Source organism: Betta splendens, chromosome 10 (genome assembly GCF_900634795.4).
Source record: "Betta splendens chromosome 10, fBetSpl5.4, whole genome shotgun sequence".
Classification (NCBI taxonomy): Eukaryota; Metazoa; Chordata; class Actinopteri; order Anabantiformes; family Osphronemidae; genus Betta; species Betta splendens.
The window spans coordinates 20,682,009-20,705,787 of NC_040890.2; the positions used below are offsets into that span (position 1 = coordinate 20,682,009).

Here is a 23,779-nt window from a genome sequence, read left to right on the forward strand (position 1 = left end):
TGATACTATTAAAGATTTTGTTGAGTTTACTTATCTTTTAAGGCAACCGGTTTACTCGAATTTCTTAAGTAAACTCAATTTATCCGGGCTTACAATGTAAGAGCAACCAGTGCAGCATGTGGGCAGTAGGGAGTTGGTTACCAGTTAAACCTGAAGAGTTAAACTTGAAAAACCGGAAAGCAGCAAGTAATAGCGTCTTACTATGGAGCACAGGTTTGTCCAGGCTGTTGTCTTTTTCAACCTGAGCCGGAACCACTGTTATTTCGCCATTAAACTGTTCGTCATGCCCGGAGACTCCGTCAACTTTAACCTTCTCCACCAGACCTGTAAACTGGTGGTGCTGCTGTGTCTGCTCCACATCTCCGTCACTCTCGTCTTTTACATTCGTTCATTGGACATCAGTGCTCTGTTCGTCCAGAACCAGCAGTCTGGTTATGCTGTCAAACCACCGAACTATGGCAGACCCGAACCCAAAGGCGGGAGAGAGGAGCCCGCGATTGTTGAGCCAGAGCCGCAGATTAAAGACGAACAGAAGTCCACGGAACCGGAGGTGGAGCCGCCCGCGAAGGCGCAAGAGAAATGCCCAGAAACATCACCTGTGCTCGGTAAGAACTGCTTTAGTAAAGGCTTCAACACCCGGGTCGTTAGTACAGAGTTCTTTTCGAGTTGTACAAAACTAGACGGTTTAGTTTGCGAATATTGGCCCTGTTTGACCACATGACCGGACTGGAAAACTTCTGTCAGCTGACGCCTAAAACCCAGTAAAGGCTGGTTTTAAACGCCCATCAGAGCATTTAACGCCTGAAGATTTAAAAAACAAGCGGAACAGGTGACAGAACTGATCAGGGAGCAGATTAGTATTCATCAAATACAGAGGTTTGTCTTTGTCTTAATTTACATGTTTTGTATTGGTTCGCAGAACATTTTATAACCAGGCTGAGATCATAAGTGAGTCAGAGTAAAACAGGATAAGGTCGAATGGTAAAATCCACGTGTCACAGCAACAGCCGTGAAATGATATCACTACAAAATAAGTCCAGAAGATATTTTAAAATGTGGACTGGAGCAACACTACTAGTGGTAACAATGGTAGATAAGTCTGCTGACAAAAACTAGAGCAGTCCAACTGGTCCAGGGGCCTGCAGTATTACAGAATGCCCTTAAACAACTAAATGAGACGGTTAGTAAAAATACACAATGCAAGGGCTCCACAGAAGGAGGTGTGGGATCTGGACAAAGGTCTGTGCTTTGAATCATCCTTTGTCTCATAAGGAACCAAGTCTTTCAGGAAATACAGCATACATTATCACGTGCAAAGAAATAGATTGTGAAAACCATCTGTCCCATTATTTGCTCTGCTTTACTTTCCATACATCAGACTTAGGTTGTACAAATAAGGTTTCACTTCATCGCCTGTTCACAGAGACACTGGTACTGTACATTCTGCATCACTGACTGTGTACTTGCACTTTGTCACAGAGACAATCAATTTAAGAGATGTTTCCCCAGTTTGACTTGTTTGTGCAAAAGCTGGTTAGATGCAGTCAAGTCGCCACAGAGAATTATCCTAAACTGGCATTTCTTAGTTATTCTAGTTTCACAAAAGCAGGTGTAGTGACTATGGAGGTTGAAATCCAAGTTAATAATTATTTTCCTACAGTGTCTTTTTTTGTAATATGTTGTTTCATTGATATCCCACACACAACCATTTAACTATGCCTGTTATAACAGTAAGTGCTATAATAGTTTTAATTTTTTTTAAATAATATAGTTTTGTTAATGTTAGTGAAAAATAATGGATAAAGGTTTCAGCTTTTGAGGGATGTCAAAGACCGGTCCCATCTGTTGGGCTGTGCTAGTAATGCGTAAAGATAGTTTACACATCTTTTGGTTTCATTGGTTTTCTTTGTCTTTTTATCTGAAAAGAACATTATGGTATCTTTCTAATCTCTAGCTTTGCTGCAACTCTGGCGTTGTCTGACTTTAAATCCAGCAAGAATGGAGACGATAGAGAGAAAACACATGATTATTTGGTACAACTGGTCAGTGGCTCCAGATTAGCTCATGGAGGGCATGGTGGGCCCAGTGGTGGGCTCCTGTCTGGGTTACAGTGGGTTCTCTCCTGGTCCTACAGGCATCCCCTCGATGGATGCATCTTTAATGGCTTGTGGTCAGCATGCTGTTCATGGCTCAACGACGTGTTCACCTGGTTCTATAGTTAGTATTAAAAAACACTAGTTTAAATTATTCCAGTGTTTAAAATGAAGATGAGGTCCAGTCTGCCAACAAGCTATTTCAGAATCTGAACATTTTCAGTTTTCTTGGTCTGTCAAACATCAGTGATGTCAAACGACTGTTCAGGTTTAGAAAGGTCATCACAACCTGGGAGTCTGGGTTATTTGAGATCTGAATGTAAGATAATAGATGAGAAGCTCAGACAAAGGGAATAAAGGAACATGGTTTGATGACTCTTTGGACAAAGCATGTCAGACAGCTTCTCCTATTCAGCCACTCGGTGACTCGAAATGTGCTGGATTAGTCCTAGTCATCAATAAACAGTGTACCTCAATTATTTGCTTAGCTTAGACTGGAGTTCTGTGTTTGTGGGAACCTGCCAGCAGTAGCAGCTGGAGTCTGGAGGGGGAACTAGATGTTTCCTGTTTCCTAACTGAAGCAGACATTTTCTTCCTGGATTTTTTTAAATAATTGTTTAAGCTAAGTTCACAACAGTAAAAACATGAAGCACCATTCTTCAATTTCAACCTGCTCCCATTGCTGCAGCTGTGAGATGTGCCGTGACCTGAGGTGGTCCAGTTGGTTTGATCAGTTTGTGTAGCTTAGATGTTTACCAGTCTGTGGGTTTCCATGTTTCCTTAGCTATGTGCCACACCTGTCCTGTTCATTACATTAGATGGATTTTGGATCATTAGATGCTAAGACTGATTATCAGCAGTGTCTGACACCAGTTAAATGTGATTTGGCCCTGACTGGGCTCTGGTTCCCATCGCTGTCTCTTCTGTTTGTGAACCCTGGACGACCCTGAACACACCATATGTTTTAAGTCTCTGTGAGCAGGACTAATGATGTGTTCAGGTCGGGTTCATAGTCCAGCTGTTTTCCTGTTGTTAGAGCTGGAGACTTCCCTGAAAACCAAGCAAGAACATGCCGTGTAGTGGACAACAGGGAGAACAGCATTGAATGTTTCAATTGGTCTGGTAGCTCAGTGGGTAGAGCACAAGGTGCAGACCCTGCTTCTGGCTCCAAGTGCGTCCTTGAGTAAGGCACTTCACTAGTGATGGGCAGATGAAGCTTTATGAAGCATTGAAGCCTTTCATCCAATAGGTTCACTCCAGCGCAAAGCTTCTTGAAACTTGTAGCCTTTGTTCACTTTGAACAGTTGAATCTGTCCAGTGCAGTGGAACCTGAACCTTTTGACCCTGATGAGTAACTCACTATCATTAAAGACTGAGTCCCTGATATCTTTCTTCCCCAGTGGGTCCTCTGCGAGTGGAGTTCAACACTCCGGTGAATCTGGAGCAGATAAAAAGCGACAATCCCAATGTGCAGCATGGTGGACGCTTCAAACCCAAAGATTGTGAGGCGCTGCAGAAAGTTGCTATCATCATCCCCTTTCGCAATCGAGACGAGCACCTGAAGTACTGGCTGTACTACCTGCACCCCATCCTGCAGAGGCAGCAGCTGGACTATGGAGTCTACGTCATCAACCAGGTATGGGGTGGGGGGAGGGGTGAAGACGTTTGCCTACATCTTATCAAGTAAAGGTTTGATGATGATGAAGGACAAGGTGTGTCCAGACGTCCTACAACTCAATATGCTGTAACAGAAGCAATCTGTTGAAAGCTCAGGTGCAGCAACAACCAATTAATTTGAATAAAAGTAAATTAGCAGTGGAACCTTAGGAACCTGTCTCCGCTAGATCTAAAGCCTGTGGGGTGGAGTCTGTATCATGTACAAAGAAACGCATGTTGACCTCTGCCCTAGTTACACATATAACTTAGTAAAGAAGAATCTGAATGGGAGGCAAACATTTAGCATCAAGTCAATCAGAAAAATTAGTGCTCTCATCCACATTTTACTGTGAGACTTCCTTTGGACCTGTGAAACAAGTGACAATTAACACACAACAAATATCTTGACAGGAAATGCAAACATTATGTGTCCTGTTCCACAAGCAGTGGCTGAGGTGTGTTGGAGGGTCATGTTTCACTTCAAGTGTATGTTAATGAAGGGATGATTGAAAAGATTAATTTCACAGCTCTGGGAAATAAGCTTTGCGTTCCGGTCCGTGACCCAATGCAGCAATACAGCTGGTCTTCTTCTAGACTAGATTCTGGAGATCTAGTCTAGATTCTAGATTCTGTGCAGAATGAGCTTCTCAGATCAGCTGTAATGTGGACCTACGTCTGGACCTAGTCTATCTGTGTGGTTCCTGCACATTAGACCCTACTTGCTTATCTCATGACTCTTGTAAGAGTCATGTTTCAGTGGAATCTGGTGTCATTACCTACGTCAGTACACAAAGCTAACGTTGTTGTAGATCCTGCGGCTTATTGTACAGCAACATCCTGTGGATTTAGTATCCGGGGGGTAGAACTGTCCTGGTCTGCTACCCAGGTCCATTCTAAACACTGTCCGAGCTGTTGACACTACCTTGCTCTTTTTGGAATAGATAGATACTTCATTCATTCCACTCAGAGGGAAAGAAGAGGGAAATTCAACATTTCCCTCTTCTTTCCCTCTGAGTGGAATTAGCTGTATGGCCTGGGGGAGGAAGAACCTGTAATCGGTGTGTGAATGTGAGAGTGCATGGGTGAATGAGAAGCTCGTGTAAAGCGCATTGAAACCCTGAAGGGTGTTTAAATGCGCTGTATAAATGTGGACCATTTACCGTTCTAAATCTGTCTGTAGAGCAGGGCAGTGACTGTAGTCTGTTACTGAAGATGCTCTTCTGGCAGACGGGTATGTTGTGCAGGGGATGTAGTGGATCCATGATCAACTGAAGTCTGTTTAGCGTGTGTCGCTCCATCACAGAGGTTAGGCTGTCCAACTCTGTGCCAATGACAGATCCTGTCTTCCTGAACAGCTGATCCAGTCGCAAGGAGTCCTTATATTGAGTCTGCCTCCCCTTGACTCTGCCACACCACTGCATAGAAGAGGGTTCTGGTAGAAGCATTTTTTGCAGATGAAAAGGATTCCAGTCTCCTTAGACAGAATTTAGAATTTCTTTTTTACATAAAGTGTCTGTGGTAGTCATCCAGTCCAGGTTTTAATTGTGGTGGAAATTTCCCATAAAGAGGCAGATGAGAGAGTTGTCTTTTGTGAGATTTATTATAAAAATAAAGGAAAATAAAAATAATGGGGAAAGCAAATCAAAAACATGGATGTTGATCGTGCACATTAACCAACCAAAAAACCAGCTGGTGAGATCAGTGCATACACCATGAAGATGTGATGCAAAGAGCCCGCGATCCTCCAATTGCTTCTGCCTTTTAACCCCTTTCTCTGGCTCTGGTGGAATGTTTCTTTGCACCAATAGAAAAAGCACAAAGGCACAATTTTTCCCATTACATTCATCCAGCTGTACTTCCAGGTATTTATATGACTTGACCACCTCCACACGGTCACCATTGATGGCCATGGGCTCCAAGCCTGTGCCTCCTGGAGTCCACCACCATCTCCTTGGTTTTGGTGGAATTTAGGTGCAGGTGGTTGAGGTTGTACCAAGAGCCACAAAGCCCTGGATCAACCTTCTGTACTCTTCCTTCTCCTTCCTAACACTGATGCAGCCTACGATAGTTTTACGATACTCTTTGTGCTTTCCTGCTGTGTGAGGTATAGGGATGCTGTTACTCTACTGGGCTTGAGATGGGGCATGTGTACTGTGTTATAGGGATGTGTGTATTTTTCAGTGCAATTAAAAAGTTTGGTTAAAGGGGAAAAGACCTTCTCCTCCTCCTCCTTGTCTTGTCTCTCTCAGCCTCCTCTCCTCCTTAGGATGTGACTCATGTTGTTTTTTTCTCTCCTCTCTGTTTTCCTCTTTCCATCTCTGCTTCTTTGTGCTTTCTCTCCCCTCCCTCACCATGTCAGGCATTTCTGACCAATGGCTGTGGTCGCTGGAGACGCTGGACCCGCCCCCAGCTTGTTCTCAGCCAGTAGCAGCTGTCGTTGGTTGAGAGGGTCATGCTGGTAATACAGGCTTCTTCTTTCTGCGTTCACTTTCTATCTTTGTTTCTACCTGCAACTGAGCTGCAGACAGCTTCATGTTTATACTTGAGAACTACTATGCTTATATTGAGATCATGGTTTTCCCTTGTTTCAGTATAAATCACTCAAATCATTTACACACTACCAACCTCAAGGAGATGAGAAATGTAAAACTTTAATGGTTCTGATTTAAAGCATTGCCATGTACTTTAAACATCTTTTGAATGGTGTAGTTGAATCAGAAGTATGTTTAACACTTCTTGAATACAAGATGTACATATTCCACATTTTCTGAAATAAGAAACTTGACCTTCTGAGGAGCTGCAACCTCCCTCAAACAGAACCAGGTCCAGGGTGGGACAGAGCTACAACAGCAGGCAGCAGGAGAACAATGGTGGCACGTTGGTGGATAGGAGGAGGAGGAGCTCAGTGTGTGAAGGAGCTGCAGCATTCGGACACCTGAGCCAGCTTTATTATCTTAAATGAGAGAGCACATCTGAAGCTGAACTTGAACTTGATAGCTAATGACACTGCCTCTCATCCTACAGGTAGAAACTCTAGAAGTAGAGAGAACCAAGTGTTGTTTTGGGATCATAAGGAGCAGATGGAGCTTTGTTTCACCCAGCAACAGGCTCCTCTCTGAGTTGACAGTGTTTGTGATAATGGCTCCTCGTCTGGCTCCATGTGGGACCTCATGGAAGTGTTGGTCCTGCACTGGACACATCCTCCCACCTGTTAGAACAAATGCTGCTTAACACGTTCACATGGATGAGAGCCATGTTGGTCCGTTTGACCTGCATGCAGTCGTGTTCCTCGTGCCAGTTTGAAACATGTTGCTATGCAGTCTTATAAGTAAACAGCACGGTGCACCTGAGCCCAGTGCAGGTGGCCGTTGCTTAGCAACCAGAGCCTGTTTACTGCAGTGGATACTGTTTAGTTTTCTTATTTTCAGAAGACAGGAAGTGAAGACCTGGACCCTGTTAAGACAGGAAATCCGGTTCAGTCTGTCACATGACAAACAAACCTGAGTTACTTAAACCTAAATGTCTCTTTTTGTGACTGTGTCTGAATAACCTTTGTCAACATTATGACTCAACCTGTTGATCTTGATTTATCGACATACGTGGTGCTTAGCTTGAACAATGACTGTTGTCCACCAGCGTTCATTCAGCTGCTTCAGTACTTGCTAGAGTGGAGCCACATGTTCTGCTCTGCTTCTGTTTAACCATGATGGTGAAATGCAGGGACTGCTTCCTGGGGAATACGCTAAACTGTACGGTCACTAATGTGTTCACATCAGATTGAGTATAAGGCCATGGGTCTGGTATTGGCAGATGTGTTTGATCCTGTTTGTCTGTTGGTCAGGATGGAGACCAGGTCTTCAACCGAGCCAAGCTGCTCAACATTGGCTTCGCAGAGTCTCTGAAGGAGTACGACTACAACTGTTTCGTCTTCAGCGACGTCGACCTGATCCCCATGGACGACCGCAACACCTACAAGTGCTTCAGCCAGCCCCGGCACCTGTCTGTGTCCATGGACAAGTTTGGCTTCAGGTGAGGTTCTTTGGGTACAGACAGCAGCTCTCAGGTCTCGTTGGTTCTGGTAGATGGGTCAGAGCACCGGAGAAGGAAGACATCTGCTCTGTCCTTACTTCCTGCGTCCTCTTTAGGCTTTTCCTCCTCAAATCAGTTGCTCATTCACTTCCTGCAGTTGCTATTATAGGAGCTTCAGGAACAGAGCTTTACATTTAGCCAAGAAATGGATTAGCTGTGGAACAATATTAAGTTATAACCGGCTCATACTGAAACACCTCAGACCTGATCAGAGCCACACACTGTTTGTCTGTTCAGTGAGTGAGACAAAAACAACTTAAATTCATTTGCCACATGTGAAATGAGTTGCTGAACCCTGCGGTACCCGTCTCCTCCTGCCTCATCTTTAGGAACCCAGGGCTTAACTGTGGCCTCCTGGACTAGCACGTGCTCTGTGCAGTAATCCAAACTCCTTAGAAGCATCTTTGATTAATTTGTCTGCATTTTAGGCTCTGTTCTTACAGGAACCTGTCTGTGGTCCACACACAGGTCCGACTCCACATCACACAATCACACAGTTGGATGTGGCTGTGTGAATCAGTGATGCTTTATGCTCTTCTAGGTTACCTTACAATCAGTACTTTGGTGGCGTTTCTTCCCTGAGTAAAGAACAGTACTTGAAGATCAACGGCTTCCCCAACAACTACTGGGGCTGGGGCGGAGAGGACGACGATATCTACAACAGGTACGACCCTGCACTCGCTTTCATCAGTGACTCGTTGTGTCATGACCCCTGACATATATTTTCAGATTGCACTTCTGTTCCCCTCTCATGCTTTCAGGGTGGTGTCCAAAGGCATGTCCATCTCCAGACCCAGTGGGGAGGTGGGAAAGTGTCGAATGATCAAACACGACAGAGACAAACAGAACGACCCTAACCCTCAGAGGTAAACGTCTGATGCGGCTTCTGCTTTGTGTCCTTTCAGTTTGAAAGCGCTGACTGATCTCACCTGTTCCTTCCCTCAGGTTCGACCGGATCTCCCACACCAGAGAGACGATGCACAAAGATGGGATCAACTCTCTGTCCTATAAAGTGGTGAAGGTAGACAAGTTTGACCTGTTCACCAAAATAACAGTGGACGTGGGTAAACCGTGACGACCACCGGGACCAGAGACAAACTGTGACGACCGCTGGGACCAGAGACAAACACAGTTGCAACCTTTGACACTTGAATCTCTCTGCTCTGGTCCAGACGATTGGACTCGATAGACTCTGCTGTTTCTTTGTTTTACAGACTGAAGGTTTGTGTTGTATGTTTTCTCCTCGGGAACGTGAGAACTCCCCTCTGATTGGATGCTGCAACCAATCAGCTGCCTCCACCTGATGGGCAGATGAAATTGCTGCAACAAATGCCGAACACAACTTCAGTCAGTGGAGCAAATATTGTGGCTGCTTGGGCTGAATTGGTGACTTGTGGTTAATTAGCTGTTTGGGTTTTGATCTGGTCTGGGTTCTGGTTTTGATATGTTGATCCTGGCTTTGTTCAGATCTAGAACGCAAGGGAGCTAAAATAAGTCATAAAATCTCACTGAGCTCTCAACCATGTCTCCTGGACGTCCACAGCTCTGACCAGTGGGTCCAGTCCAGCAGCGCCCTGTTAGTTTACAGCTCAGGTGTCTGTGATTCTGCATCTTCACGGTGAACATGTTCCAACGACTGCACAAAACCAGATTTAGCAGCGCTTGAGCTGAGAGAAAAGACTCCGGCTCACCTGTTCAAAGACCAGGACACGAACCAGCTCTAAACCTGTGTGTGTACTTGTTTTTCCTGCAATGTGTTTTCTAGGCTTGTGTTAGAACCAAATTAAGTCCTGAGTCTAAAAGGTTCAGAGCTGCTGCTGACTATCATTGATGAATTGTATGTTTTCTTATCAGCTGTTGGCGCCAAAGACTTTATTTAAACTTTTCATTGTAATTATTATTGACACCTTGGTCCAGTCTGGGTGAAACAAATATTAGCAGCCGTGTGTGCATGTTTCTGTCTGCAGACCAAAATAATCTTCGTAGTTTTGTCTGAGTCACTTTTAAATGTGCCTTAAATGAGCCCAGTGTAAATGCTGTGACTGGTTAAACCAGTGTGTAACATGGATGATGAAAATAAGTCACTGTTGTCATCACTTATCAGATTGAGATATCTTCAGTAAGCACGTCAGAACCTGCTGTGACGTGGTTCTAGTCATTTCCTGTCTAAATGAACGCTAAAGATCTGAAGTTTTCCTGCAACTGCTCCTTAACAAGGTTTTGTTATGGATATTTCCCTGTAATACATCTCCTGCTGATGATCACAAAAGGGATTTATAGTCAACACAAATACAGATTGACCATTGAAGGCAAAATCTACCAAAGTAATTCCACAATTCAACTTCTGTGGATGTGCCTGGACGGTGATATGCTCCTTCCCTGGATCACTGCTCATTACCTATTTCTGGATATTATCTAATCAGTATGTGGTCTGTTAAACTCAACCCAGCATCTATACCAGGCTGGACACAAACCAGGATGACTTTAGGCTAGGTTAGGCCTGGATGCTCCACTGTTGTGCAGTAATAAGTTCAACATTTGCAATAATGCACGTAGTGATCTTTACAAAAAGCTGAAAGAGAACTCACTTATCCTGGATGTTAACCTGCCCAGAATCTGAGTCTGGGCTGCGGTGGTGGAAAAAATCTCTCTGCAGCAATGGAATTGTTTGCGCCACCTTATCTTGCAGTGAGTGAGAACGTTTGCTTTCTCACTTCTGCATCATCATGTCTTGTTATCCAAAGGAAGGAACACCGAGCTTCGAAGACGAGATGCATTGAGTTTTACAGCCTTGGGTCTGGTGGGGAGTCAGATAGAATGAAGCCAGAGTCCGGGTGTAAAAGACAAACATATATCATAAATTATTAGTCAGTCAAATGGATCATCAGATGTTTAGACTTGATGTACGACAGGGCGCCAGAGATTATTTGTTTTTGTAAGAATGTTCAGTATTGCACCTAACCAGCACGTGACGACTGTGTTGGATAAGAAATAGCACAAAGGCAAAATTTTTCCATTACAGCTGCATTAATCCAGGATGCGTGTTCAACACAAAATACATCTCCATAGCGACTAAACTGGGACTAACTGAACCAAATGAAGAACAAATTTAACCAGGACATCTTGCTAACGCCATCTTAACCCCTCACTTTAGGCTGGAACAGCACTGAGCTCAGGCAGAAAATGTAAACTCTGACTTTACCTTCTGACGATTGGACACAACGTTCCAATAAAGTCAGCCCACAAAACACAACAGCGTTTGTCTCCATTTGAAACACAAGACAAAAACAAATATTAGCAAAGTATTTATTGAAAAAAAAAACAGAGGGGTGTCAGATCTTTTCCCACAAAAGTTTGGATGCACATCAAGACAAAGTCCACACCAGCAGGTTGTGAGGCGTCTTCAGCGCCCCCTGTTTGACCCTCTTGAACAGCTCCTGTCTCTGAGGAGCTGTCATGGTGTCGCAGCTCTGCAGGAGGTTGGCAAGAATCAGAGTCTGCTGGATGCTGGAGGATTTGACCCATACTCGGCCGTTCACCCCCACCACCAGCTCACAGGGGAAAAGCTGGTCCAGGTCCGAGCGGATGTCACTATGGGGTGCCAGCAACCTGTGGGGCATCAATATGTTCATCACTAACAAATGCCGGTAATTTATTAGTAATACTACTAATTTAATGTTTTTAGTTTCAAACAAAACATTTATAATTTTCATTTGTTTCTCCTGATGCAAACTGATAGACAGTCTGTTATTAACAGTTTCATTTTGGCCGTTTTTGAATTTAAACTGAACATGTTTAATATTCTGTGACTGGTGAAACTGAACATCTCATTCATTAATGGAGATTTTGTAATCAAAGTTTAAATAGTGTCATTCATTTTACTGATTGTACATTAATCATAGCTTTTCTATAAACTGGCCATTTTATCATATTTCAAACATTTTTTTCCAGTCGTCTGACTTGTTTTAAAGCAGCGTTAACGAGCAGGTTTTTACCTTCTGACGAGGCCCAGACTGACTCTAAAGAGCAGCCCTCCTGGCCCAAACACCCCCATCCCGTTGGCTCGGCCTGAGCTGTCTATGCAAACCAGCTCCGGCTCCATGTCTTTGTTGGCGATAGTGAACTGAGCAAAGACCAAGTCCCCCACCTGTGCACGTGACACATGGAGGTGTTACACAGCAGTGGTAGGGCAGAACCAAGAAGCTTTAGGTTCAGAACCAGACGATGTTTTCTGAATAGGTGCAAGAGGCCATGTCACCAAAAATTCTATCCCGAGAAGAAAGAATGTCCTGCAACAGTCCACCTCCACCTTGAACTTGTCTGTCTGACCTACAGTACAACTCACCCCATCATACCCCTCTCATACATGTCCTGGACTACTCTGACGTACTACTGCCACTCCCAACAACATCATCCAGTACCACAGCTCCTCCCTCGGTCATACGCCTTCTCTAAATCTACAAAGACACAATGCTGCTCTTTTTGACCATGTCTGTACTTGTCCATCAAAATTCTATTTATTTAGCTCTCACATTTTAAATTAACATTGTGTAAATAAGTTTATGAAGTAAGAATGAATTTAGGCTGAAGTAGGACTGAGACAAGAATACAAGGAAGAAAAGAAAAAAATATAAAGGAAAATTTTCGTCTGAAATGTCAATGTTATATGAACTAGAAGACGAATTAATCGGTTTATTGTTATTACAATTTTTCGTAAATTGAAATGTGCCATGTTTTCGAACGAATCAGTACATATGATAATCTGACGCAATAAGCTTAAAAGACAATGGTGAAAAGTTTAAATTACACCACATTTTTTACTTTCGGTTAAGTGTATTTTGAAACCGTTAAGCGGAAGTAAAACGTGTCCTTATTCCGTTAGCTTCTCCAGCGGCCGGGCAGCAAAGCCGAGCCACAAACTTTGCCGAGTTTTTTCCGCAGATTTTCTAAGCGTCGCAGTTTGAATTAGCCATTTTTTATAATTATGTTACTTTTATTTTCGGACATCTTTGTTTTATAGTCCACTGACAGGAGTTCATGCTAGGCTTCAGTAGACGGAGACAGGGAGTCTCCGAGAGGCTAACAGAACTGCTGGGACAAGACCTAAACCAGAGACAACCACCCGGACCAGGACCCAGCGGAACCGCCTGCTGCTTGGTATCTGTCAGCCGAGACTGAGCAGACGTCTTTATCCGACTAATGTTGTTAGTCGCTTTCTCTTTCAGAGCATTTTCTTAAAACTTCGTAATTGCGACGCGAACTTTCATCAAAATGGATCCGGAAAGCAGCAGATAACAGCGGCTTAGTACGGAGCAGAAGTTTGTCCAGGCTGTTGTCTTTTTCAACCTGAGCCGGAACCACTGTTAGTTCGCCATTAAACTGTTCGTCATGCCCGGAGACTCCGTCAACTTTAACCTTCTCCACCAGACCTGTAAACTGGTGGTGCTGCTGTGTCTGCTCCACATCTCCGTCACTCTGGTCTTTTACGTCCGTTCATTGGACAAAAGTGCTTCGTTCGTCCAGAACCAGCAGTCTGGTTATACTGTCACACCACCGAACTATGGCAGACCCGAACCCAAAGGCGGGAGAGAGGAGCCCGCGATTGTTGAGCCAGAGCCGCAGATTAAAGACGAACAGAAGTCCACGGAACCGGAGGTGGAGCCGCCCGCGAAGGCGCAAGAGAAATGCCCAGAAACATCACCTGTGCTCGGTAAGAACTGCTTTAGTAAAGGCTTCAACACCCGGGTCGTTAGTACAGAGTTCTTTTCGAGTTGTACAAAACTAGACGGTTTAGTTTGCGAATATTGGCCCTGTTTGACCACATGACCGGACTGGAAAACTTCTGTCAGCTGACGCCTAAAACCCAGTAAAGGCTGGTTTTAAACGCCCATCAGAGCATTTCACGCCTGAAGATTTAAAAAACAAGCGGAACAGGTGACAGAACTGATCAGGGAGCAGATTAGTATTCATCAAATACAGAGGTTTGTCTTTGTCTTAATTTACATGTTTTGTATTGGTTCGCAGAACATTTTATAACCAGGCTGAGATCATAAGTGAGTCAGAGTAAAACAGGATAAGGTCGAATGGTAAAATCCACGTGTCACAGCAACAGCCGTGAAATGATATCACTACAAAATAAGTCCAGAAGATATTTTAAAATGTGGACTGGAGCAACACTACTAGTGGTAACAATGGTAGATAAGTCTGCTGACAAAAACTAGAGCAGTCCAACTGGTCCAGGGGCCTGCAGTATTACAGAATGCCCTTAAACAACTAAGTGAGACGGTTAGTAAAAATACACAATGCAAGGGCTCCACAGAAGGAGGTGTGGGATCTGGACAAAGGTCTGTGCTTTGAATCATCCTTTGTCTCATAAGGAACCAAGTCTTTCAGGAAATACAGCATACATTATCACGTGCAAAGAAATAGATTGTGAAAACCATCTGTCCCATTATTTGCTCTGCTTTACTTTCCATACATCAGACTTAGGTTGTACAAATAAGGTTTCACTTCATCGCCTGTTCACAGAGACACTGGTACTGTACATTCTGCATCACTGACTGTGTACTTGCACTTTGTCACAGAGACAATCAATTTAAGAGATGTTTCCCCAGTTTGACTTGTTTGTGCAAAAGCTGGTTAGATGCAGTCAAGTCGCCACAGAGAATTATCCTAAACTGGCATTTCTTAGTTATTCTAGTTTCACAAAAGCAGGTGTAGTGACTATGGAGGTTGAAATCCAAGTTAATAATTATTTTCCTACAGTGTCTTTTTTTGTAATATGTTGTTTCATTGATATCCCACACACAACCATTTAACTATGCCTGTTATAACAGTAAGTGCTATAATAGTTTTAATTTTTTTTAAATAATATAGTTTTGTTAATGTTAGTGAAAAATAATGGATAAAGGTTTCAGCTTTTGAGGGATGTCAAAGACCGGTCCCATCTGTTGGGCTGTGCTAGTAATGCGTAAAGATAGTTTACACATATTTGTCTTTTGGTTTCATTGGTTTTCTTTGTCTTTTTATCTGAAAAGAACATTATGGTATCTTTCTAATCTCTAGCTTTGCTGCAACTCTGGCGTTGTCTGACTTTAAATCCAGCAAGAATGGAGACGATAGAGAGAAAACACATGATTATTTGGTACAACTGGTCAGTGGCTCCAGATTAGCTCATGGAGGGCATGGTGGGCCCAGTGGTGGGCTCCTGTCTGGGTTACAGTGGGTTCTCTCCTGGTCCTACAGGCATCCCCTCGATGGATGCATCTTTAATGGCTTGTGGTCAGCATGCTGTTCATGGCTCAACGACGTGTTCACCTGGTTCTATAGTTAGTATTAAAAAACACTAGTTTAAATTATTCCAGTGTTTAAAATGAAGATGAGGTCCAGTCTGCCAACAAGCTATTTCAGAATCTGAACATTTTCAGTTTTCTTGGTCTGTCAAACATCAGTGATGTCAAACGACTGTTCAGGTTTAGAAAGGTCATCACAACCTGGGAGTCTGGGTTATTTGAGATCTGAATGTAAGATAATAGATGAGAAGCTCAGACAAAGGGAATAAAGGAACATGGTTTGATGACTCTTTGGACAAAGCATGTCAGACAGCTTCTCCTATTCAGCCACTCGGTGACTCGAAATGTGCTGGATTAGTCCTAGTCATCAATAAACAGTGTACCTCAATTATTTGCTTAGCTTAGACTGGAGTTCTGTGTTTGTGGGAACCTGCCAGCAGTAGCAGCTGGAGTCTGGAGGGGGAACTAGATGTTTCCTGTTTCCTAACTGAAGCAGACATTTTCTTCCTGGATTTTTTTAAATAATTGTTTAAGCTAAGTTCACAACAGTAAAAACATGAAGCACCATTCTTCAATTTCAACCTGCTCCCATTGCTGCAGCTGTGGGATGTGCCGTGACCTGAGGTGGTCCAGTTGGTTTGATCAGTTTGTGTAGCTTAGATGTTTACCAGTCTGTGGGTTTCCATGTTTCCTTAGCTATGTGCCACTCCTGTCCTGTTCATTACATTAGATGGATTTTGGATCATTAGATGCTAAGACTGATTATCAGCAGTGTCTGACACCAGTTAAATGTGATTTGGCCCTGACTGGGCTCTGGTTCCCATCGCTGTCTCTTCTGTTTGTGAACCCTGGACGACCCTGAACACACCATATGTTTTAAGTCTCTGTGAGCAGGACTAATGATGTGTTCAGGTCGGGTTCATAGTCCAGCTGTTTTCCTGTTGTTAGAGCTGGAGACTTCCCTGAAAACCAAGTAAGAACATGCCGTGTAGTGGACAACAGGGAGAACAGCATTGAATGTTTCAATTGGTCTGGTAGCTCAGTGGGTAGAGCACAAGGTGCAGACCCTGCTTCTGGCTCCAAGTGCGTCCTTGAGTAAGGCACTTCACTAGTGATGGGCAGATGAAGCTTTATGAAGCATTGAAGCCTTTCATCCAATAGGTTCACTCCAGCGCAAAGCTTCTTGAAACTTTATTTGCTCTAGTAGGACATCTACTGGATGCAGCAATATCAGTTGGCATGAATTTGAAGCATGTGGCATTTTGCAAAATAAATAAATATGCAAAACATGTATGTTGTATGTTGTATGTTATACTGTATATACAAATACACACACACACACACACACACAATCACACACTTTTAACATTTAAAAACATCAGTTCTCCACCGTGGCAGGTCTTAGACGATATTTTTTTGGACATTATTTCTTTAGTCCGAGGCTTTGCGCGTCATTTAAGCCCCGCCCCTAAATGAAGCGAGCCTCGGTATGCGCATTGCAGAAACACCGCCTCCCCTACTTGGCACGCGCTTCATAGCCTCGATGCGGAATGTCACATCGCTACACTTCACACTAGCTCCCAGGGTGCCCTGCGTGGCAGCCCACTGCTCCTCCAGGGGATGGCTTAAATGCAGAGGACCACTGTACGTAATGTAATATGACAAATAAAGGCTTTGTTCTTCCAAACTTGGATAAATTGATGCCAGATATAAAGGAGCTGGAACCCAGTGTGTCACAAAGATTCGTAGCCTTTGTTCACTTTGAACAGTTGATTCTGTCCAGTGCAGTGGAACCTGAACCTTTTGACCCTGATGAGTAACTCACTATCATTAAAGACTGAGTCCCTGATATCTTTCTTCCCCAGTGGGTCCTCTGCGGGTGGAGTTCAACACTCCGGTGAATCTGGAGCAGATAAAAAGCGACAATCCCAATGTGCAGCATGGTGGACGCTTCAAACCCAAAGATTGTGAGGCGCTGCAGAAAGTTGCTATCATCATCCCCTTTCGCAATCGAGACGAGCACCTGAAGTACTGGCTGTACTACCTGCACCCCATCCTGCAGAGGCAGCAGCTGGACTATGGAGTCTACGTCATCAACCAGGTATGGGGTGGGGGGAGGGGTGAAGACGTTTGCCTACATCTTATCAAGTAAAGGTTTGATGATGATGAAGGACAAGGTGTGTCCAGACGTCCTACAACTCAATATGCTGTAACAGAAGCAGAAAAGAAAAAAGAAAGAATCTGTTGAAAGCTCAGGTGCAGCAACAACCAATTAATTTGAATAAAAGTAAATTAGCAGTGGAACCTTAGGAACCTGTCTCCGCTAGATCTAAAGCCTGTGGGGTGGAGTCTGTATCACGTACAAAGAAACGCATGTTGACCTCTGCCCTAGTTACACATATAACTTAGTAAAGAAGAATCTGAATGGGAGGCAAACATTTAGCATCAAGTCAATCAGAAAAATTAGTGCTCTCATCCACATTTTACTGTGAGACTCCCTTTGGACCTGTGAAACAAGTGACAATTAACACACAACAAATATCTTGACAGGAAATGCAAACATTATGTGTCCTGTTCCACAAGCAGTGGCTGAGGTGTGTTGGAGGGTCATGTTTCACTTCAAGTGTATGTTAATGAAGGGATGGTTGAAAAGATTAATTTCACAGCTCTGGGAAATAAGCTTTGCGTTCCGGTCCGTGACCCAATGCAGCAATACAGCTTCTAGACCCGGCTCTAGATTCTGTGCAGAATGAGCTTCTCAGATCAGCTGTAATGTGGACCTACGTCTGGACCTAGTCTATCTGTGTGGTTCCTGCACATTAGACCCTACTTGCTTATCTCATGACTCTTGTAAGAGTCATGTTTCAGTGGAATCTGGTGTCATTACCTACGTCAGTACACAAAGCTAACGTTGTTGTAGATCCTGCGGCTTATTGTACAGCAACATCCTGTGGATTTAGTATCCGGGGGGTAGAACTGTCCTGGTCTGCTACCCAGGTCCATTCTAAACACTGTCCGAGCTGTTGACACTACCTTGCTCTTTTTGGAATAGATAGATACTTCATTCATTCCACTCAGAGGGAAAGAAGAGGGAAATTCAACATTTCCCTCTTCTTTCCCTCTGAGTGGAATTAGCTGTATGGCCTGGGGGAGGAAGAACCTGTAATCGGTGTGTGAATGTGAGAGTGCATGGGTGAATGAGAAGCTCGTGTAAAGCGCATTGAAACCCTGAAGGGTGTTTAAATGCGCTGTATAAATGTGGACCATTTACCGTTCTAAATCTGTCTGTAGAGCAGGGCAGTGACTGTAGTCTGTTACTGAAGATGCTCTTCTGGCAGACGGGTATGTTGTGCAGGGGATGTAGTGGATCCATGATCAACTGAAGTCTGTTTAGCGTGTGTCGCTCCATCACAGAGGTTAGGCTGTCCAACTCTGTGCCAATGACAGATCCTGTCTTCCTGAACAGCTGATCCAGTCGCAAGGAGTCCTTATATTGAGTCTGCCTCCCCTTGACTCTGCCACACCACTGCATAGAAGAGGGTTCTGGTAGAAGCATTTTTTGCAGATGAAAAGGATTCCAGTCTCCTTAGACAGAATTTAGAATTTCTTTTTTACATAAAGTGTCTGTGGTAGTCATCCAGTCCAGGTTTTAATTGTGGTGGAAATTTCCCATAAAGAGGCAGATGAGAGAGTTGTCTTTTGTGAGATTTATTATAAAAATAAAGGAAAATAAAAATAATGGGGAAAGCAAATCAAAAACATGGATGTTGATCGTGCACATTAACCAACCAAAAAACCAGCTGGTGAGATCAGTGCATACACCATGAAGATGTGATGCAAAGAGCCCGCGATCCTCCAATTGCTTCTGCCTTTTAACCCCTTTCTCTGGCTCTGGTGGAATGTTTCTTTGCACCAATAGAAAAAGCACAAAGGCACAATTTTTCCCATTACATTCATCCAGCTGTACTTCCAGGTATTTATATGACTTGACCACCTCCACACGGTCACCATTGATGGCCATGGGCTCCAAGCCTGTGCCTCCTGGAGTCCACCACCATCTCCTTGGTTTTGGTGGAATTTAGGTGCAGGTGGTTGAGGTTGTACCAAGAGCCACAAAGCCCTGGATCAACCTTCTGTACTCTTCCTTCTCCTTCCTAACACTGATGCAGCCTACGATAGTTTTACGATACTCTTTGTGCTTTCCTGCTGTGTGAGGTATAGGGATGCTGTTACTCTACTGGGCTTGAGATGGGGCATGTGTACTGTGTTATAGGGATGTGTGTATTTTTCAGTGCAATTAAAAAGTTTGGTTAAAGGGGAAAAGACCTTCTCCTCCTCCTCCTTGTCTTGTCTCTCTCAGCCTCCTCTCCTCCTTAGGATGTGACTCATGTTGTTTTTTTCTCTCCTCTCTGTTTTCCTCTTTCCATCTCTGCTTCTTTGTGCTTTCTCTCCCCTCCCTCACCATGTCAGGCATTTCTGACCAATGGCTGTGGTCGCTGGAGACGCTGGACCCGCCCCCAGCTTGTTCTCAGCCAGTAGCAGCTGTCGTTGGTTGAGAGGGTCATGCTGGTAATACAGGCTTCTTCTTTCTGCGTTCACTTTCTATCTTTGTTTCTACCTGCAACTGAGCTGCAGACAGCTTCATGTTTATACTTGAGAACTACTATGCTTATATTGAGATCATGGTTTTCCCTTGTTTCAGTATAAATCACTCAAATCATTTACACACTACCAACCTCAAGGAGATGAGAAATGTAAAACTTTAATGGTTCTGATTTAAAGCATTGCCATGTACTTTAAACATCTTTTGAATGGTGTAGTTGAATCAGAAGTATGTTTAACACTTCTTGAATACAAGATGTACATATTCCACATTTTCTGAAATAAGAAACTTGACCTTCTGAGGAGCTGCAACCTCCCTCAAACAGAACCAGGTCCAGGGTGGGACAGAGCTACAACAGCAGGCAGCAGGAGAACAATGGTGGCACGTTGGTGGATAGGAGGAGGAGGAGCTCAGTGTGTGAAGGAGCTGCAGCATTCGGACACCTGAGCCAGCTTTATTATCTTAAATGAGAGAGCACATCTGAAGCTGAACTTGAACTTGATAGCTAATGACACTGCCTCTCATCCTACAGGTAGAAACTCTAGAAGTAGAGAGAACCAAGTGTTGTTTTGGGATCATAAGGAGCAGATGGAGCTTTGTTTCACCCAGCAACAGGCTCCTCTCTGAGTTGACAGTGTTTGTGATAATGGCTCCTCGTCTGGCTCCATGTGGGACCTCATGGAAGTGTTGGTCCTGCACTGGACACATCCTCCCACCTGTTAGAACAAATGCTGCTTAACACGTTCACATGGATGAGAGCCATGTTGGTCCGTTTGACCTGCATGCAGTCGTGTTCCTCGTGCCAGTTTGAAACATGTTGCTATGCAGTCTTATAAGTAAACAGCACGGTGCACCTGAGCCCAGTGCAGGTGGCCGTTGCTTAGCAACCAGAGCCTGTTTGCGGCAGTGGATACTGTTTAGTTTTCTTATTTTCAGAAGACAGGAAGTGAAGACCTGGACCCTGTTAAGACAGGAAATCCGGTTCAGTCTGTCACATGACAAACAAACCTGAGTTACTTAAACCTAAATGTCTCTTTTTGTGACTGTGTCTGAATAACCTTTGTCAACATTATGACTCAACCTGTTGATCTTGATTTATCGACATACGTGGTGCTTAGCTTGAACAATGACTGTTGTCCACCAGCGTTCATTCAGCTGCTTCAGTACTTGCTAGAGTGGAGCCACATGTTCTGCTCTGCTTCTGTTTAACCATGATGGTGAAATGCAGGGACTGCTTCCTGGGGAATACGCTAAACTGTACGGTCACTAATGTGTTCACATCAGATTGAGTATAAGGCCATGGGTCTGGTATTGGCAGATGTGTTTGATCCTGTTTGTCTGTTGGTCAGGATGGAGACCAGGTCTTCAACCGAGCCAAGCTGCTCAACATTGGCTTCGCAGAGTCTCTGAAGGAGTACGACTACAACTGTTTCGTCTTCAGCGACGTCGACCTGATCCCCATGGACGACCGCAACACCTACAAGTGCTTCAGCCAGCCCCGGCACCTGTCTGTGTCCATGGACAAGTTTGGCTTCAGGTGAGGTTCTTTGGGTACAGACAGCAGCTCTCAGGTCTCGTTGGTTCTGGTAGATGGGTCAGAGCACCGGAGAAGGAAGACATCTGCTCTGTCCTTACTTCCTGCGTCCTCTTTAGGCTTTTCCTCCTCAAATCAGTTGCTCATTCACTTCCTGCAGTTGCTATTATAGGAGCTTCAGGAACAGAGCTTTACATTTAGCCAAGAAATGGATTAGCTGTGGAACAATATTAAGTTATAACCGGCTCATACTGAAACACCTCAGACCTGATCAGAGCCACACACTGTTTGTCTGTTCAGTGAGTGAGACAAAAACAACTTAAATTCATTTGCCACATGTGAAATGAGTTGCTGAACCCTGCGGTACCCGTCTCCTCCTGCCTCATCTTTAGGAACCCAGGGCTTAACTGTGGCCTCCTGGACTAGCACGTGCTCTGTGCAGTAATCCAAACTCCTTAGAAGCATCTTTGATTAATTTGTCTGCATTTTAGGCTCTGTTCTTACAGGAACCTGTCTGTGGTCCACACACAGGTCCGACTCCACATCACACAATCACACAGTTGGATGTGGCTGTGTGAATCAGTGATGCTTTATGCTCTTCTAGGTTACCTTACAATCAGTACTTTGGTGGCGTTTCTTCCCTGAGTAAAGAACAGTACTTGAAGATCAACGGCTTCCCCAACAACTACTGGGGCTGGGGCGGAGAGGACGACGATATCTACAACAGGTACGACCCTGCACTCGCTTTCATCAGTGACTCGTTGTGTCATGACCCCTGACATATATTTTCAGATTGCACTTCTGTTCCCCTCTCATGCTTTCAGGGTGGTGTCCAAAGGCATGTCCATCTCCAGACCCAGTGGGGAGGTGGGAAAGTGTCGAATGATCAAACACGACAGAGACAAACAGAACGACCCTAACCCTCAGAGGTAAACGTCTGATGCGGCTTCTGCTTTGTGTCCTTTCAGTTTGAAAGCGCTGACTGATCTCACCTGTTCCTTCCCTCAGGTTCGACCGGATCTCCCACACCAGAGAGACGATGCACAAAGATGGGATCAACTCTCTGTCCTATAAAGTGGTGAAGGTAGACAAGTTTGACCTGTTCACCAAAATAACAGTGGACGTGGGTAAACCGTGACGACCACCGGGACCAGAGACAAACTGTGACGACCGCTGGGACCAGAGACAAACACAGTTGCAACCTTTGACACTTGAATCTCTCTGCTCTGGTCCAGACGATTGGACTCGATAGACTCTGCTGTTTCTTTGTTTTACAGACTGAAGGTTTGTGTTGTATGTTTTCTCCTCGGGAACGTGAGAACTCCCCTCTGATTGGATGCTGCAACCAATCAGCTGCCTCCACCTGATGGGCAGATGAAATTGCTGCAACAAATGCCGAACACAACTTCAGTCAGTGGAGCAAATATTGTGGCTGCTTGGGCTGAATTGGTGACTTGTGGTTAATTAGCTGTTTGGGTTTTGATCTGGTCTGGGTTCTGGTTTTGATATGTTGATCCTGGCTTTGTTCAGATCTAGAACGCAAGGGAGCTAAAATAAGTCATAAAATCTCACTGAGCTCTCAACCATGTCTCCTGGACGTCCACAGCTCTGACCAGTGGGTCCAGTCCAGCAGCGCCCTGTTAGTTTACAGCTCAGGTGTCTGTGATTCTGCATCTTCACGGTGAACATGTTCCAACGACTGCACAAAACCAGATTTAGCAGCGCTTGAGCTGAGAGAAAAGACTCCGGCTCACCTGTTCAAAGACCAGGACACGAACCAGCTCTAAACCTGTGTGTGTACTTGTTTTTCCTGCAATGTGTTTTCTAGGCTTGTGTTAGAACCAAATTAAGTCCTGAGTCTAAAAGGTTCAGAGCTGCTGCTGACTATCATTGATGAATTGTATGTTTTCTTATCAGCTGTTGGCGCCAAAGACTTTATTTAAACTTTTCATTGTAATTATTATTGACACCTTGGTCCAGTCTGGGTGAAACAAATATTAGCAGCCGTGTGTGCATGTTTCTGTCTGCAGACCAAAATAATCTTCGTAGTTTTGTCTGAGTCACTTTTAAATGTGCCTTAAATGAGCCCAGTGTAAATGCTGTGACTGGTTAAACCAGTGTGTAACATGGATGATGAAAATAAGTCACTGTTGTCATCACTTATCAGATTGAGATATCTTCAGTAAGCACGTCAGAACCTGCTGTGACGTGGTTCTAGTCATTTCCTGTCTAAATGAACGCTAAAGATCTGAAGTTTTCCTGCAACTGCTCCTTAACAAGGTTTTGTTATGGATATTTCCCTGTAATACATCTCCTGCTGATGATCACAAAAGGGATTTATAGTCAACACAAATACAGATTGACCATTGAAGGCAAAATCTACCAAAGTAATTCCACAATTCAACTTCTGTGGATGTGCCTGGACGGTGATATGCTCCTTCCCTGGATCACTGCTCATTACCTATTTCTGGATATTATCTAATCAGTATGTGGTCTGTTAAACTCAACCCAG

At 44.1% G+C, this 23,779-nt stretch overlaps 3 protein-coding genes across 4 annotated transcripts; 2 read left to right on the plus strand and 1 right to left on the minus strand.

Moving 5' to 3' along the window:
* Positions 1-105: 105 nt before the first annotated feature.
* On the plus strand, positions 106-9,918 carry LOC114864146 (beta-1,4-galactosyltransferase 1-like). Its single transcript, XM_029164812.3, has 6 exons — positions 106-605; positions 3,494-3,729; positions 7,591-7,778; positions 8,380-8,502; positions 8,600-8,704; positions 8,784-9,918. Exons 1-6 carry the CDS (start codon positions 203-205, stop codon positions 8,911-8,913), a joined length of 1,185 nt encoding a protein of 394 aa, XP_029020645.1. The 5' UTR covers positions 106-202; the 3' UTR covers positions 8,914-9,918.
* A 1,212-nt stretch (positions 9,919-11,130) lies between these two features.
* Positions 11,131-13,691, minus strand: LOC114864149 (exosome complex component RRP40-like). 2 transcript variants are annotated; one of them, XM_055512417.1, is made up of 3 exons: positions 13,540-13,691; positions 11,834-11,985; positions 11,131-11,447 (listed from the first exon to the last, which is right to left on the minus strand). In XM_055512417.1, the coding sequence occupies exons 2-3, from the start codon at positions 11,938-11,940 to the stop codon at positions 11,204-11,206; spliced, it is 351 nt and encodes a 116-aa protein (XP_055368392.1). In that variant the 5' UTR covers positions 11,941-11,985; positions 13,540-13,691; the 3' UTR covers positions 11,131-11,203. The 2 variants fall into 2 exon arrangements, with proteins under 2 accessions (XP_055368392.1, XP_029020648.1); XM_029164815.3 differs by lacking the exon at positions 13,540-13,691 and adding an exon at positions 13,268-13,408.
* LOC114864147 (beta-1,4-galactosyltransferase 1-like) lies at positions 12,030-23,520 on the plus strand. Its single transcript, XM_029164813.3, has 6 exons — positions 12,030-13,548; positions 16,996-17,231; positions 21,083-21,270; positions 21,872-21,994; positions 22,092-22,196; positions 22,276-23,520. The coding sequence occupies exons 1-6, from the start codon at positions 13,227-13,229 to the stop codon at positions 22,403-22,405; spliced, it is 1,104 nt and encodes a 367-aa protein (XP_029020646.1). The 5' UTR covers positions 12,030-13,226; the 3' UTR covers positions 22,406-23,520.
* Positions 23,521-23,779: the final 259 nt, after the last annotated feature.

Bases quoted from the DNA above. Each gene is read 5' to 3' on its own strand.
- LOC114864146 (XM_029164812.3), top strand. From the start codon at position 203: ATGGAGCACAGGTTTGTCCAGGCTGTTGTCTTTTTCAACCTGAGCCGG. The intron at 3,730-7,590 runs GTATGGGGTGGG...TCTGTTGGTCAG, and splicing joins GAGTCTACGTCATCAACCAG to GATGGAGACCAGGTCTTCAA. The intron at 7,779-8,379 runs GTGAGGTTCTTT...ATGCTCTTCTAG, and splicing joins ATGGACAAGTTTGGCTTCAG to GTTACCTTACAATCAGTACT.
- LOC114864147 (XM_029164813.3), top strand. From the start codon at position 13,227: ATGCCCGGAGACTCCGTCAACTTTAACCTTCTCCACCAGACCTGTAAA. The intron at 21,995-22,091 runs GTACGACCCTGC...TCATGCTTTCAG, and splicing joins GACGACGATATCTACAACAG to GGTGGTGTCCAAAGGCATGT. The intron at 22,197-22,275 runs GTAAACGTCTGA...TCCTTCCCTCAG, and splicing joins AACGACCCTAACCCTCAGAG to GTTCGACCGGATCTCCCACA.
- LOC114864149 (XM_029164815.3), bottom strand. From the start codon at position 13,303: ATGTGGAGCAGACACAGCAGCACCACCAGTTTACAG. The intron at 11,986-13,267 runs GTCTGGTGGAGA...TCACGTGCACAG, and splicing joins GCAGCACCACCAGTTTACAG to GTGGGGGACTTGGTCTTTGC. The intron at 11,448-11,833 runs GTAAAAACCTGC...GATGCCCCACAG, and splicing joins AGTCTGGGCCTCGTCAGAAG to GTTGCTGGCACCCCATAGTG.